Raw genomic sequence first — 14,480 nt, forward strand, 5'->3', positions numbered from 1 at the left:
TATTTTATACAACAATCTTCTCAAATACAGATTGAGATAGTCGCCCATGTTTTTTCAACCAAACTCTGACCATATGTTGTTTCCATGTACGTAGTTCATGACGAAAATACCTTCACGAGACAACGACGAAATGGAATGCCTCGATCGGTGATAACTGAGTTTTAGCAAACTTGTTCCAATCGCTCGTATACGCATATGGATATCTTTCTTTACGAGTAAGCTAGGTACACGTTCCATCATCACCAGCGCCAGCGTGTCAATGACTGATTGTAAAACGACCATTACCTTTGTAACGAATCGATGAATTTCAGCTGGCTAGGTCTAAACATCATGTATTTTTCCACGGTGTTATGGATGATACTTATTGGTGCATTTGATGCTGATGCTACTGCTTGTATAATCAAGTGGCCATCATACCCACCACGTAGGTTTTGAAGTTCTACTAGAATTCGTACTTTATTTGATTAATTCACAGCTCTAGATTGCATGGAAAACAATTTACCATCGTACTTACAATGTCGGTTAAGCAACTGGGAAAGAGTCTTTATTCATACATAATGATATCGCGACTCCGAAACATTCATATCCTTCATCAACAATAGTTGAACCCGAGTCCGCCCATGCGAATTTCAGTTATAGATAAGTGGGGATAGTGCAAGGGCATAAAAACGTTTGTCCAAAGCGTACACATTAACAGCAATACTGGTGTTGAGTTCTTAAAACATTTTGCGTATAGCGTTAGTAACCTGCAGCGGAAATTCTCTATCACCAAGGTTCACCCAAGTATTGCTGACATTTCTGCGGCTGCAATTTGATGTCGCTAGCGGGGTATAATCAGGATGCGAGCGCCTATTCACAGCATCGATTGTCACCATTATTCATATTTGTCATTGACCGTGGAGTAACCTACTTTGACGTCGGAATATAGTTAGAAATGCTGACTTCCATGTTCGTATAGTATTTAAATGAACTTCCAAATATATGTCAAGAGTCTATCAGGATCCTGCGTTGGTGCATATTTTCAACGTCTCTATAATTTTTTCAAAGTCTATCAAGTTCATCATTAATGTTACTGGTGCATTTGCAGTTTAAGATCGCACAGGTCACTGCTGTCAATCCACGGGTTGCGATTTTCAATCCATCCGTACTGATGACATACGATTCAGCGGCATAATCAAATGCACATCAAGATAAATCATACCTTAACTCCGTTGGTGCCGGAGATCTATAGCTTCGATACGATTCATGGACGCATCTTTGATTACAGTTTTCTTACGCCTTTACATTCAATAATCGCATGATAATATTCAAGATCACCACAACGCTTATGTCATTTAAATTCCGGAATTTTGGCTTCTTGACGATCATACTTGACTGCCTTGTGAACGATAATGGATGTGACCCATCAGTGCTTTTGTTCATCCTCGACTGTACGCTTGGCGGCTGGAAAAACTTTAATATTGAATTGTGCCTGTGTTACACGAAGCTATTTTACAATTAAACACGGTGAGACTGCGAGACTCAATAATGCAAGGAAACATTATTTTCTGGTACTTCTTGGTATGTTTTTATTCATGTTCTTGTGCGGATATACTGTAAACGTCACCGTTACAACCAGCTGTCGTTCATCCGGGGGAAGTTGCTGCATAACTGGCCGTAGTTCATTTACGGGTCCTAATAACCCAAGTATGCCCGCTTTTCGCATTCCGCTTGGTCTATATATCCCACGCTCTCGTGCGAGTTTCCTTACTTGAATCACAGTCGGCATGCTTGTATATGAAGAAAAAGCATTGCCTATTTGCAAATTCCGTCAATATTGTTTTTAAACATTTTCATTTTACCAAGATCAAAAACTACAATCGCTACAATTGCTCATATGTAATTGACTTATGTATCTTTTAAAGGCTCAGCAGGGCTGACGTTGTCGGGTTTTCCCTCGACGGATATTTCTGTAACAACTGGTTCGACATTTGTTGTGTTGTCGAATCATGGTCGGCGCGCACGATAATACTTGCGAAAAGAACCGCATGATCGGCGAGACAATATGCAACACTCTGATACCACATTGACGGTATGATCGAGCATCTAGGTCACTACGTAACACGAGCACATGTTATTTATGTGTAACTATTACACATTTCCCACTGCCTCATCTCAGAAACGTTTCCAATCGATTTCTTGATACATTGTACGTCAAAAGTGATTTGAGGTGGTATAAGACAGCCGTAATTTTGCCAAAGGTTAAGACGAAAATATCAACCCTTTACGAGGAAATGTCTGTAACGATTGTTTTGCAGATACTACACATTTCACACTGCGTCATCTAGCATTTATATGTACAATCGATTCCTTGATCAATTTTACATCGATGTTGATATACCGTTGTAGGTGACAGCTAAGATGTTGTCAAATATTAGAATCGAAATATCATCACCACGAGAGGGTGAATGCAACAATGTTTTGTTAAATATCATATATTCGACTGTATTGTGTAAAAAAAAGTGGCCGAGTGGTCTAAAGCGCTCTCCGTTACGGATCACTGCCATCTCACCTCCACCTCTGTCTGCGTGGGTTCGAGTCTCAGATTAGGCCAATGTGGGTATGTGAGAAAGCTTGCCAGTAGCTTCTCGTGGGTCGGTGGTTCTTTCTGGGGTTATCCCGGGTTCCTCCTCCACCATTAATATTGGCCGCCATGTATAGCCTATCGTATGCTGAAAAATAGCGTTAAACCCTACAACAACAACAATATGTGTATGTGTGTGTGTGAAGGCAGGTAGGAGTGATCGATATTTTGCAAATACTGCACATCTAAAAGTTGTATTTGCATTCGATTTCTTGATTGGTGTTACATTGATATTCATATATGACATGGCAGCCTGGATTTTGCCATAGATTAATCCAGCTTTATAAATGAATTTATTACAGACGGGAATACTTTTTTTAAGGAAGTGATATTATTTTGAAGAAAAAAGTATATCTTTTACGATAAAGGGATTTGATGCAGCTGATTGAGTTTTGAATTTCATCTTTATGGAAATTTAAAGAAGGAAAAATACACATTTATGTTTATTTACATTGGATAGGCATTAGAAATAAAACGAATCAATCGAAATCAATAAAATTTAAAGAACGTGTTGTAAGATTTGGACAGAGTCAAAAGGGATGAGCTAGAACGGCATTGTGGGTAAGGGGAGGGGTGTTATTGTATTTTTGTGTAGCTGGAGCACTAATAAAAACCAAAACGCCGGTCTTCTTTTGCAAGGGGTGAGGGAGACCTGGATAGAAAAGAAGTGATTGGACCAAAAGTCGGATTATGATTGTACTGTGCCAGTAGTAAAATCTTTGTTTATTCTGATATTCTGTTTTTAATGGGCATTTAAAAACAAAACAACAAAAGAAACGCCAAAGACATATTATTTCAAGCATTAAATAACAGTACGTGTACATGTCAAAGTTTATGATGAAATCTTCGGGTAATTCAGTTAAATGGGAATTTAAATAGTATTGTATATTTAATCGATGTCAACAGAATACGATGGATCAAAGTTTCTATTTTTTTTTATTAAAAATATGCTTTCACTAATATCTTTTTATAGCAATATTTGTCAAGAACAGAAAATGGTTATAATTTAAATACTTCACATACACACGCACACACGTGCATTTAGGTCGCCGTATGGATCTGCCCCCGCCTCTAGCATTTAAGTGGGTTGCCACGCCACTTTGCTTAAGAAGTCAGTTGCAAGTAGAATTTACTGACTGACATAGAAATGTCCTATATTTGCCGAAATATCGTCACCCACACGGCCAATAGAAGACTTTGATATATCGATCGTTATATTTGACAAAATCAGTGCTGTCATGTACAGCGATTTATCACTGGCTATGTAAAAGTGATCAAGGGATTTAGTTCATGTATAATTATTTAGATAACGCGGCGTGAAATGTGCAGTACTTGCAAACTAATCGGTACCCTCACCCCTTCGTAAAGAGGTTTTTTTTTTTTCATCCTAATTTTTGGCAAAATTAAGGCTGTCATATTGCACCTCAAATCACTTTGTACGTAAAAGTTACCAATAAATCACTGGATAATGCATTTTTAGATGACACAGTGGGAAACGTGCAGTTTTAACAAAATAGTGTTGTGTGAACTCCTTTCCTTCATCTTGCCTACTGGTAAATATAATGTAAAAATAATTATATGAGCGATTATAATTATATAACAACTGCCATAGATCCGGTAAAATTCGTGTTGTGTCACTAACAAACAAAAAAAAAAGGTATGCATTTGCCACGATTTGATGACCTAGCTTTCTCCATATAAAGCCAGTTTGTTTTGATCACATGACAATATGATGTAAAGTCAACCTCTTCGTATAGTGGAGTGCAGCGCAGGGAGCATATGAGGCAGGAAACCAAACTAGTTCGACAGGTGTACTACATGTACAGTCGTCACTGATAACATTAGATGGACTTTATTCTCGATGTATTATTCTTGCATTGAGACTTGACTTTCGACGCTATATGCAGGCTGGGTTAGGATAGTAAATAGTGATACAAATAAGTAGTCCTCCCCACCGAATACTCATAATGATGGCGGAGGTAAAACGAAGGACGGTTGTTGTAGCAATGGATGGGAGCAAGCACTCGGAATATGCATACCAGTGTAAGTTACACCGCATATTTAATAGTGTGGATGTTAGACAGGGTTTATTTATGTAGGTCAATATCATACTATGCAATACGACCCTTGCCAGATATGTCAGCCAAGAGAACTTGATCAATTCAACCTCCTCGGATAAAGTATCTTACATACTTTACATCTGTAATTTGTTTTCTTCTCAGGCTTTGCTCCCTTTCAAATTTACATACGTGTCTGGGTGCGTTATTTCATATATTTCGATGTACTTCCAATATATAAGTATTCGTTTACAAGGCACGAATAGTGGTCATGCAACACTGAAGGTTTCAACTTGCCGATCAAATTTCCCTTTTTCCGCCACGGGGTGGGGGGAGGTGAGGGGGAGCCCAAAAGGAGAAAGATTGAATGTTTGAAACCTTTTGATGATATCACTACTACCTTAACGACCTATTGTGCATATCTGTATATGTAGGGTTTAATGGCCAGTCAGCACAAATAACAGATCATTAAGTTCTGAAAGGTACATTTCGTCGTTTAAAAGTCTTTAGAAATATGAACTCTTCCAAATAAATGTAAGCATGTAGTACAGCAAGATACACGGTCGTTATGTTAAAATCCTTTAAAAGGTAAATACAATAAAAGCTAAAGTTTTTTTTTAAAAAAAAAAAAAAAAAAAACATTACAACATAAGGGCAATCAAAATGTGTTAAATAAAATAGATACTTTTAAAATTGAAGAACTTTTAAGGTTAAAAAAAAGTAGAAGAAATGATGATCATGACACCAATGGTGATTAAGACAGTAATGACGAATCTGTGTATAAAAATGACGGCGAAGAAGTGAAAGACGACGTCGGTTTTAATTCATTTTTTTTCCAAAGCATTAATTAAAATTATGAGATAACATAACTGGCAATGACGATACAAATTGTAATTTAGATAAGACCTATATTAAGTATGTGGACAGTTAAAATTGTCACGAGCAGGCACGTGTAACAGGCGGAAGCATGACTAGCTTTTGAAGCGGGGCTACAAGAAATAGGCAAGGGGTCTGTCAGTGAAATCCCATACTGCTGCTGCATTTTAAGCGTGTCAGGACAAAAGGAAACGTCCGGTTGCCTCACTTTTGAAAGTGGGTGGTGGAGACGCAGGCTTAATCCACTGTTGAAACGCTAACACAGGTGTTGACATGGTTGACAGTCCACTCTTCTCAGCTAAAGTTATTCTTGTTCTTGTTCTTTTTCACATCACAAACGGATAACCTTGTAGTTGAACATACTTTACATTGCAAGTGGTAATCTGAGTGTGTTTCGCTCTTGATTTTCATTGATACAAATTGTACGTGGCAGTTTGCAAGTGCTACTTTCCTTCTGTATTATTGTAAATGACTGCTTGCAAGCGCTACATTCATAACTCGTCATGAATTTTCTATTTTTCATTGATCCAAGCTGTAAATGGTTGCTTGCAAGGTTTTCGATCTACTTTCCTTCTGCGTTATTGTATCTTGCAGTTTGCCAACTACTGAATTGATTCTGTAGTTTGTCGTATGACAAACGCTATGTCCGTTATTACAAGTATTGTATATTCTGTTTATAAACTTAACAATTACATCATTCCAACTGCTGTTTTCATACAGATTTGGCCTCGCAACAATGTAAATACCAAGTTTTATCGGTATCGTCTTTGTTGTCCAACTCACGTCACCAGCAGTTGTCATAATGGCATACTAGAGATTAGCATGACATTATCTATCTGTAAATACGTTGACGCAGTCACACTTGACTATTAAGCAACGGGTGGTACGTGGTCAAAGATAAAGTAAAGATGGAAGTGATAGGACAGTCAGAAGAGTAATGATAGGAAAGGCAGAAATAAGTAAAATTGTGTCAGTGTACGTTTTCAACCCTTCATACTCAGACCAATCCGGCTACCGTAGCGGCAATGCGATATGGAACCTCAACCGGCATAGCCCTGAGAATCACTAGGTCTTGTAGCTAACTAGTTCATTAGAATGTGATTTTGGAAAGCTCATGCTTGTGAGATACCAAGTCAGGAGCTTCTGCAATTATTGATGGTAATTTGTTCCAAGTCCCTATTGTACATGGGAAGAAGCTGAACTTGAAACAATTTGTCGATGCTGACTTTAATTGGAACTTTTTCCTGTGGTTTACCCTAGTTTGGCTATATATGCCAGGGTCAGGTATTTGTCCGCTGGTATGTCCACTAGATTGTTATGACAACAGACGGCGCTCTAAATTTTTAAAGTTTTTCCTTTACCATAAATAATGAATGCTCCCCACGGAGCTTTACTGCATTCATTTTGTGTCGATAATTCATTCAGTCCCTTTTTCAGGTGTACGTTAGGAACAAAGTTTTAATCGTTTATAAAACCACATGCTTTCTCGAAAATCTAAGTGATTCATAGCACCTTACGAAAACAAAAACGCATACACTACAGCAGGGTGGTCCATCTTTTTCACCCCAGTTATGACGCACTTAAGTATTTACCTTCACCGTTTAAGAAATCTACTTCTTAGTGATATTTCTCGTTATTTTGGAAATATTAGTTATTTTAGCAAAGTATGGATCAGAAATGACAATGATATATTCCCTCGGCTTCTTAACGAGCTTTCATCAGACGAACCCTGGTTGTAAGGATTGTATTGTACGTCACCTATTTTGAAGCACCTCACAGACGTCTATCTTTTCCTGTGATACTCTTGTACATAAGCTCCCATGAAAATAAAATATTTCAGAGCAACATCAATAGCACATAAAAAAAAGTTTGTGTTTCCTACTCTAGTGATTATTCTGCGACCTCTTAGGAAGTTTTCGATCCAGTTAAACATGCATCCAGTAATTTCGAAGTGGTTGAGTTTTCAATCAATCATTTGGTACAGACAAGCTTTTTCAGTGTCAAGGAAGACTGCTATAAGTTGTCTGTCTGATTTTCTTTTAGAGTTGAAAGCTAGTTTGATATCCGCTTCTAGTCTTAAAAGTTGATCTGTGGTGGAACGCCTGTTACGGAAGCCATATTGGTTTTCAGATAGGAGTTTGTTACTTTCTAGGTGGTGTTTTAATCTGTTGGTTAGGATTGTTTCCATCATTTTACATATGTTATTAGTGAGGGAGATGGGACGATACGAGTTAATATTATTAGGGTCTTTACTTGGTTTAGGATTGGGATGAAAATTGCTTGTTTCCAGCTGAGTGGTAGTTTTCCACCTTGCTAAATTTGGTTGAGCAGTTTTATAATGTTTGTTGTAATGTTGTTTCGAAGATTTTTGTATATGATATATCCAATTTAATTTTTCCCAGGTGAGGTTTATTTTTTTAGATCCTAGCGCTATTTTCCATTCGTATAGGGTGATTTCAGAATTTAAATCGGAGTTCTTGAACCCTAGGTCTTTAAAGAGGTTAGGAAGTGTGGTTTCAGCTTTCTGTCTGTGTTCTTGGAAGTTCCTACTGTGGTTGTTATTACTGGTTATATGCCAAGAAATGGTTAGCAAGTAGGTCAGCTTTGTCATGGTTGGTTGTAACATTTTTCAGCTTAGGTGTTAAGTTAATAGCTTTCCCCCGGATAAATTTTATTTTGTCCCATTCTTGTTTAGAGTTAGATTTGAGATTCAATTTGGAGCAGAAGTGTTGCCATGTTTTGTCTTTGGCTAGTTTTATGATCCCTTTAAGGTGTTTTTCTTTGTCTTTATATTGGATGAAATCTATTGAGTATCTTGTTCGCTTATATTAGTTAAGTGTTGTTTTTTTATCGCTATGTGCTTTTTGACATTGATCATCCCACCATGGTACTGATTGTATATTTTTTTTTTTTTTTTTTTTTTGGGGGGGGGGGGGAATATTTAGGGTAGCTGCATTAAGTATAGTATTAATTACATTGTTATGGAATATTGTTATATCTGGGTCTTCAGACTCTTTGGTATTAATAGCGGCTAGAGTGTTTCTAAAGTTATCCCAATAAGCTTTATCATATCTCCATTTGGGTGGGGCTTCATGGGGTTGTGCTGAAGTGATATTTGGAGGGAGATTATGATGGGGGAAACGGTCACTACCTAATGTGTTATCTTGATCAACCCACCAGTTTGTAAGTTGGGCTAGTTTGGGTGCGCATATAGTAAGATCGATTGCTGAGAGGGAGCCATCCTCAGGATTAAGTCGAGTTTAAGACCCATCATTGAGTATGGTTAGGTTTGATGCAGCAATCCATTCTTCAATTAAGTTGCCTCTTTTATCCCTTCTACTTTCTCCCCATTGTTTATTGTGAGCATTGAAGTCGCCACAAATGATAAGGATTCCAGACTGGTTAGAGGAGATTTGTCGATAAGATTCTACGTTGATTGGGTTGTCATTGCTCTATGGGTCATGCATATTAGTTATTATTATATTATTCGATCCACTGTTAACTAATATAGTTTGAATTTCAGTTTTGTTATTTATGTCTATTGGCATTGGGATCGTTAATGTTTCAGAGTCGGGCAGGGAGTGAATTAGAAATATTGCAAGTCCTCCTCCCTTTTTCCCATTGCTACGACTTTTGAATATGCCTGGTGAGTATCCGGAGATTTTGGGTGTATGTTTTGGATCCTCCGGTAAGTGTGTTTCCTGGAGGTAGATTATGTCAGGTTTATTGATTGTGTTGTTGATTTTGTGTGTTAGTTCAGGTAGGATTTTGGATAGGCCCCTGCAACTCCATTGCCAGATAGTAAGTTTTTTCTTTATAGTTGTGTTATCCATTGAGATTGGTGGTGGTTGTGGTCATGATGGTGGTCTGAGGAGTAATTGTGTGTTTAGCATGATAATGTTTGGTAACACTTGAGTTTAGGTGTACTGTTATGTTTTCTAATGTGTGTGTGTGTGGGGGGGGGGTCTGGTGCTGTTAGATTTAATTATCTCTTTAACAGTTCAATCCACGTCTGCCATGTGATGATGTTTTGATAACCTTGGTGGGGGTGGGGTGTATGACTGTTTATTTTGGTATTGTTATGGCTTTGATTTTTTCCTGATTGCATTCCTGTAAATTTGGTTTCAGATTTTGGTACAGTTTGGGGCGGATTAGTTTTTTTTTGTGGTTGCTGTTGAGAGGTTAGGTGACTTCCTTTGTTCCGATTTGATAGAAGTTGTGTTGCTGTTATCAATTGTTCTTTTTTGTTTTTTGTTTTGTTTTTTTTGGGCGGGGGATGTTGCTGCCTGATATGTCATTCATGAGGTTAATTATTTGATTTTCTTTGATAGTACAGAGGCATTCAGATGCTCTGGTGTAATGTGGTTCTCTGTAGTTGGGGCAGTTGATAATTCTCTTTTTACATGCCTCTCTATTTTGGCCCCCGCATCTATATCTGTATAGACATTTGTTGGCGCAGTGTCCCCAATGTTGACATTTGGTGCAGAATCGGGGTTTGTTGACATAAGGTTCCAGTCTGTGTCTTACTCCGGAGGAACCTAATTTTATCAAGGTTGTAAGTGGTTCTTTTGATACTATAACTGCTTTTGTGGTGGGTAGTCCTTTACGATTTTTAAGTCTGTATGCTTTTTCTACTTTTGCACCAATCTCATTGAGTTTTTTAAGCTGTGTTTGGTCATGTAGATCCTTATTATATCCTTTGAGGGTTAGTACTGCTTTGAAGTTGTATTTAGGGGTGGTTTGGTAGTTTTGTTGTCTGTTTTTTATTCAGAGGGGTTTTTGCTGTCAGGTTTAATAGGTTTATTTTGTATTTTGTGGTGCCGTTCGATTTTAACTCTAATGTGGCATAGGTTTTCCAGTTGCAGGAATTTTTCCACTTGGTTGAGCGTGCTGCAGTGAACAATTAGGTTGTCAGTTTTTGATCTAATTAACCTAAATTGCCCACGTTGTGTTTGGGAAAGGGCACCTATAATGCTGTTGTTGCTTAGGTGAAGCAGTTGCCTGTCCCTACTGCTTATCTATAATGTAAGTTCCAACGAATGAAATCTTGGTTTTACTTCCTGGTTGTTGCCTGGGGGAGAGGGTTTGTTAGTACTTGTATCCTGTTTCTCAGTTGGGTTGGAGTGGTGGTGGGGTTCTTTTCTCCATAGGAAGCTTTCCTTTACCTAAATAGGTTACTTTTTCCCTGGTGCTGTCTATAGTAGAGGGGTAGTTGGGTTTATGGGGTTTATTTTTAGGTGGTTGGCTGTTGGGTTTATTACCTTGATTGATCCCTGAGGGGTCTGGGGTTTGGCTGTTGTGGATTTTTTCTTTCGTTTTGTTTATTCTTTGAGACATCCTGTTTTCCTTTATTGCTGGATTTTGCTGTGTTGAGTGTGGAGGGGCGGGTAGTAGTTTGCTGTGTAGTTGTAGTTGGAGCTGTTACGTTTAGATTGGTTGCTGGATCGTTTACATCAGGTTGGTTTAGCTGTGGTTTGGGTGGAGTAATAGTGGTTTTTGGTTCTTTGCTTATCAGGATGCCAATTGGTGTTTTGGATTGGGGAATTTCAAGTAGTTTGTATGTTGGTAGTGTTGTTTTGACATCTAAGTGTTGGTCCAATTCGGGGGAGGGGGGTGGGGTGGCGATTATGTGTTCCACAAATAGTGTGGGTATTGTATCATCTAATTCCTCATATTCGTATGTCTGATCAGAGCGCTTGAGGTCTATAGGCGAGGTCGGGTCAAGATCGTGTATTGCTGCGATTAACATTGTGCGGGGAGCTGGTAGTGAATGTTAGATGTTTTTTTGTTGGATTTGTTTTATTGAAGGACTCAAGCTAGTGTCTAGTTGTCCATTATGTATTGGGGAATTGTTTTCTGTTTGGTTGGTGAGTGACATTTTTATGATACTGTTAAGTTGCCTATCTTGTTTGTTTTTTTGTGTTTTTTTTTTTTTTCTGGCGTTGAGCGCCATTTTGTTTGCATACTTGTTTTGGGCCATATTGTCTGTTGTTTGACTAAGTGGGAATAATGATTTTTTACTATTAAGTTTAGACCTTTCTTTTATAAATTCCTTAGGTTGGATAGTTTTAGTTTTAGGTTTAGTTAACTTTGTGTATAGATTGATTTCAGTTGATTGTTTTGATTGTAAATTTTGGTTTTATGGTATTGTCTTATTTAATTTCCTCTGTAAGTTGGATTGCTTATTAATATTGTAGTGAGGTAGAGCTATCAGTAATATTATGTAGGTATTGTTTGAATTTGGTTTATTTAATTAGATTTTAACTCTTGATTAAATAGTTTATTTTTGCTTAGTGGAGATGAGAAAAAGTGGATTTGTTTTAGGATAATGGTGCCAATAGAATAAGATTGTTATTGTTAGTTAAGAGAAATATATAAGGGTAGTGTTAAAAGTAATGAGTTTAAATACTTCAAAACAGCACAGAAAATGCAATTGCCCGCAGGCTTATATTATATTACTATATTTCGATCTTACTGCGTGTTCCTATCGTTCATTTGTTCGAGAGTTCCTTTGTTCTGTGCACTTCCTTTGTTCGCGGCTTGGCGGACTGTTATTCTTTTTCTCTTCTTAGTATCATTTCTTTGTTCTTATTTTCCTGTTCCTTTGTTCTTTGGTAATTGGTGATTGTGGTGGCCGCACTCAGTAGAACTTTTAACATTATACACCAAGCTGGTTTTACACAATAAACAAATCAAGCAACGTCAGAGATAGTTTTGAAACTTGACGTTATCGGGTGGGAAGGGTCAGCGGAAATATAACGTTGTGTAAACACATATAATTGTATAAAATTTGATACATTTAATTTGTTTTGTGCTACTTGCAGGTCACCTCTCTTCCGAATGTTAATATTCTGAGACATCAGCTGCTGTAATTTAATTCTAATGATATTTTAAATAAGACGCCCAAACACGCCGTAAAGTGGTATAACATCTTGTTGCTAGGATCAAAGGAGTAGTCGTATTGTAAGAAATTGACGTGACACACAGCGCCATCTGTTGTCATAATGAGGCATTATTTTATGCAAACTTCCTTGATTCTAACTTGCAACGTGCTTGATGTTACATTATAGTCATGATTTTGGAAGGTGCAGTTGGTCTAACTTGTGATATAGCAAGTTTATAAATGGAATGTTAAAACTTGTAATAACTGACATAGCATTTGCCATCCGATAAACTACAGAATCAGTTCAGTAGTTGGCAAATTGCAAGATACAAAAACGCAGAAGGAAAGTAGATCTAAAAACTTGCAAGCAACCATTTACAGCTTGCATCAATGAAAAATAGAAAATTCATGACTAGAATTATGAATGTAGCACATGCAAGAAGCCATTGACAATAATGCAGAAGGAAAGTAGCACTTGCAAACTGCCACGTACAATCTGCATCAATGAAGAATACAATATACATTGATATAATTATGAAAATAGCACTTGCAAGCAGCCATTTACAATAATGCATCAAGGAAGAGTAGAAAACACATGCATAAAATTATGGTGGTAATCCCCCTCCATGTTTTTGTCATTCACTCATATCACTAGTATTATGTATATTGAATTTGTATTGTTTATTAAGATTTTGTTATCGTTATATTGTATAATTGTAATTTGTAATTGACCTTGTCAAAAATCAATTTCATTGTGTACCTGACTAGGGCCATTCATTTTGGTAAACAATATAATATATAGCTAAAATTTTCTCTATGAGTGTGGACTAAATATTCAGATCATTATTAATGCGAACATGTTTATCTTAATCTGAGTTGGAATTCCGTAATGGAGTAATATGATGCACCTGATGTTTACCATGTTTTTGTTATAATTTTAGTAACAGATTGTATTATGGTAACAACTGAGAATTTTCTAGAAATCAGCTTTTGAACTACATCCAAGTTCCATTTTTGGGGTCTTAGCTTTTTTATATCATGTTATTTTCTTGAAAAATTACTCGTTCTTGCGATGAACATCTGAAGCAGAGATCATTTGTATTATTGTTCAGTTTTTCATTGGGTGGAATTATTGATTCGAATTGTTATTTATTGGAAATGCAAAGTGTGTATCAATAATAATGTTCCTGGACATAAATATTAATTTCGAATTATGGTGATTTCAAACAAGAATATTTTTGGATTATAATACATCAAAAAGACTCGTGGCACAATACAGGCTAATGGTACATTATCACGTTCAAGCTTACAGGCACATCACATCAAATATTGGAATTTATTGGAATACTGCTAGAATTGTGTTGGAACATGATACATTTTGACTTGTGATAAAACATTTAGGACTGTTTGGGATTTCATTTACATTACTGTAAGTTTTTTAAAATAAATTTTCACTTTGTATCTTAGGAAAAAATTATTTGTTGAATTTTACAAAACTTGCTGGTTTTCGCTCTTTTCTGTTACTTAGTTTAAGACCATCGAGTCGTAACACTAGATACAAAATGGAAGATCAGTGCTAAGAATGAACTAACAGGAAATTATGTAGGATGATGTCTTGCCTTCATAACCAGTTTAAGAAGAAGAGCAAGTCATTGCTTTTCTGTGGACGTTATTACCAGTGGAAAATGTTAATGCATACATGACAATACATGAACACGCATGCAACAGTATCCATGTAACATTATGGGTCTGTCTGCATTCGAACGTAAGAGCCGTATTACGTCCCAGTTTTGTCATCTGTGCTGAAAACGTAGCATGTTAGATGTATTTGGCGGGAAATGTGGGTTTGCCTCACCTCCAGCTAAAATGTAGTATTTTCTTTTGCTTGATAAATATAATGACATATAAGCCGATATAAGGGGTGTGTCTTAACAAGGTCGTGTGTCTGAAGGAGACAACTATCTAAAGAACTTTTGAAAACAAATGTCAGCACCATTTTTCAAATCAACATGGTTTCTAGTATCCCCAACTCACTTAGAAA

The 14,480-nt window shown here is 37.0% G+C and overlaps 1 protein-coding gene across 2 annotated transcripts in view; it reads left to right on the forward strand.

The window, feature by feature from the left end:
* The first annotated feature begins 4,359 nt into the window (after nucleotides 1-4,359).
* Nucleotides 4,360-14,480, forward strand: part of LOC149802144 (uncharacterized) — a 30,117-nt gene continuing 19,996 nt past the window's right edge. The window contains exon 1 of one of the 2 annotated variants that reach the window (XM_089956543.1): nucleotides 4,360-4,666. Coding sequence is in view for 1 of the 2 variants with exons in the window: in XM_089956542.1 (XP_089812668.1) it covers nucleotides 4,591-4,666 (76 nt within the window). In the remaining variant the exon portion in view is untranslated. The remainder of the gene's footprint in view (nucleotides 4,667-14,480) is intronic. The other variant, XM_089956542.1, reaches the window with a different exon arrangement.

Source organism: Sinohyriopsis cumingii, chromosome 4 (assembly GCF_028554795.1).
Source record: "Sinohyriopsis cumingii isolate HCF-2022 chromosome 4, ASM2855479v2, whole genome shotgun sequence".
Lineage (NCBI taxonomy): Eukaryota > Metazoa > Mollusca > Bivalvia > Unionida > Unionidae > Sinohyriopsis > Sinohyriopsis cumingii.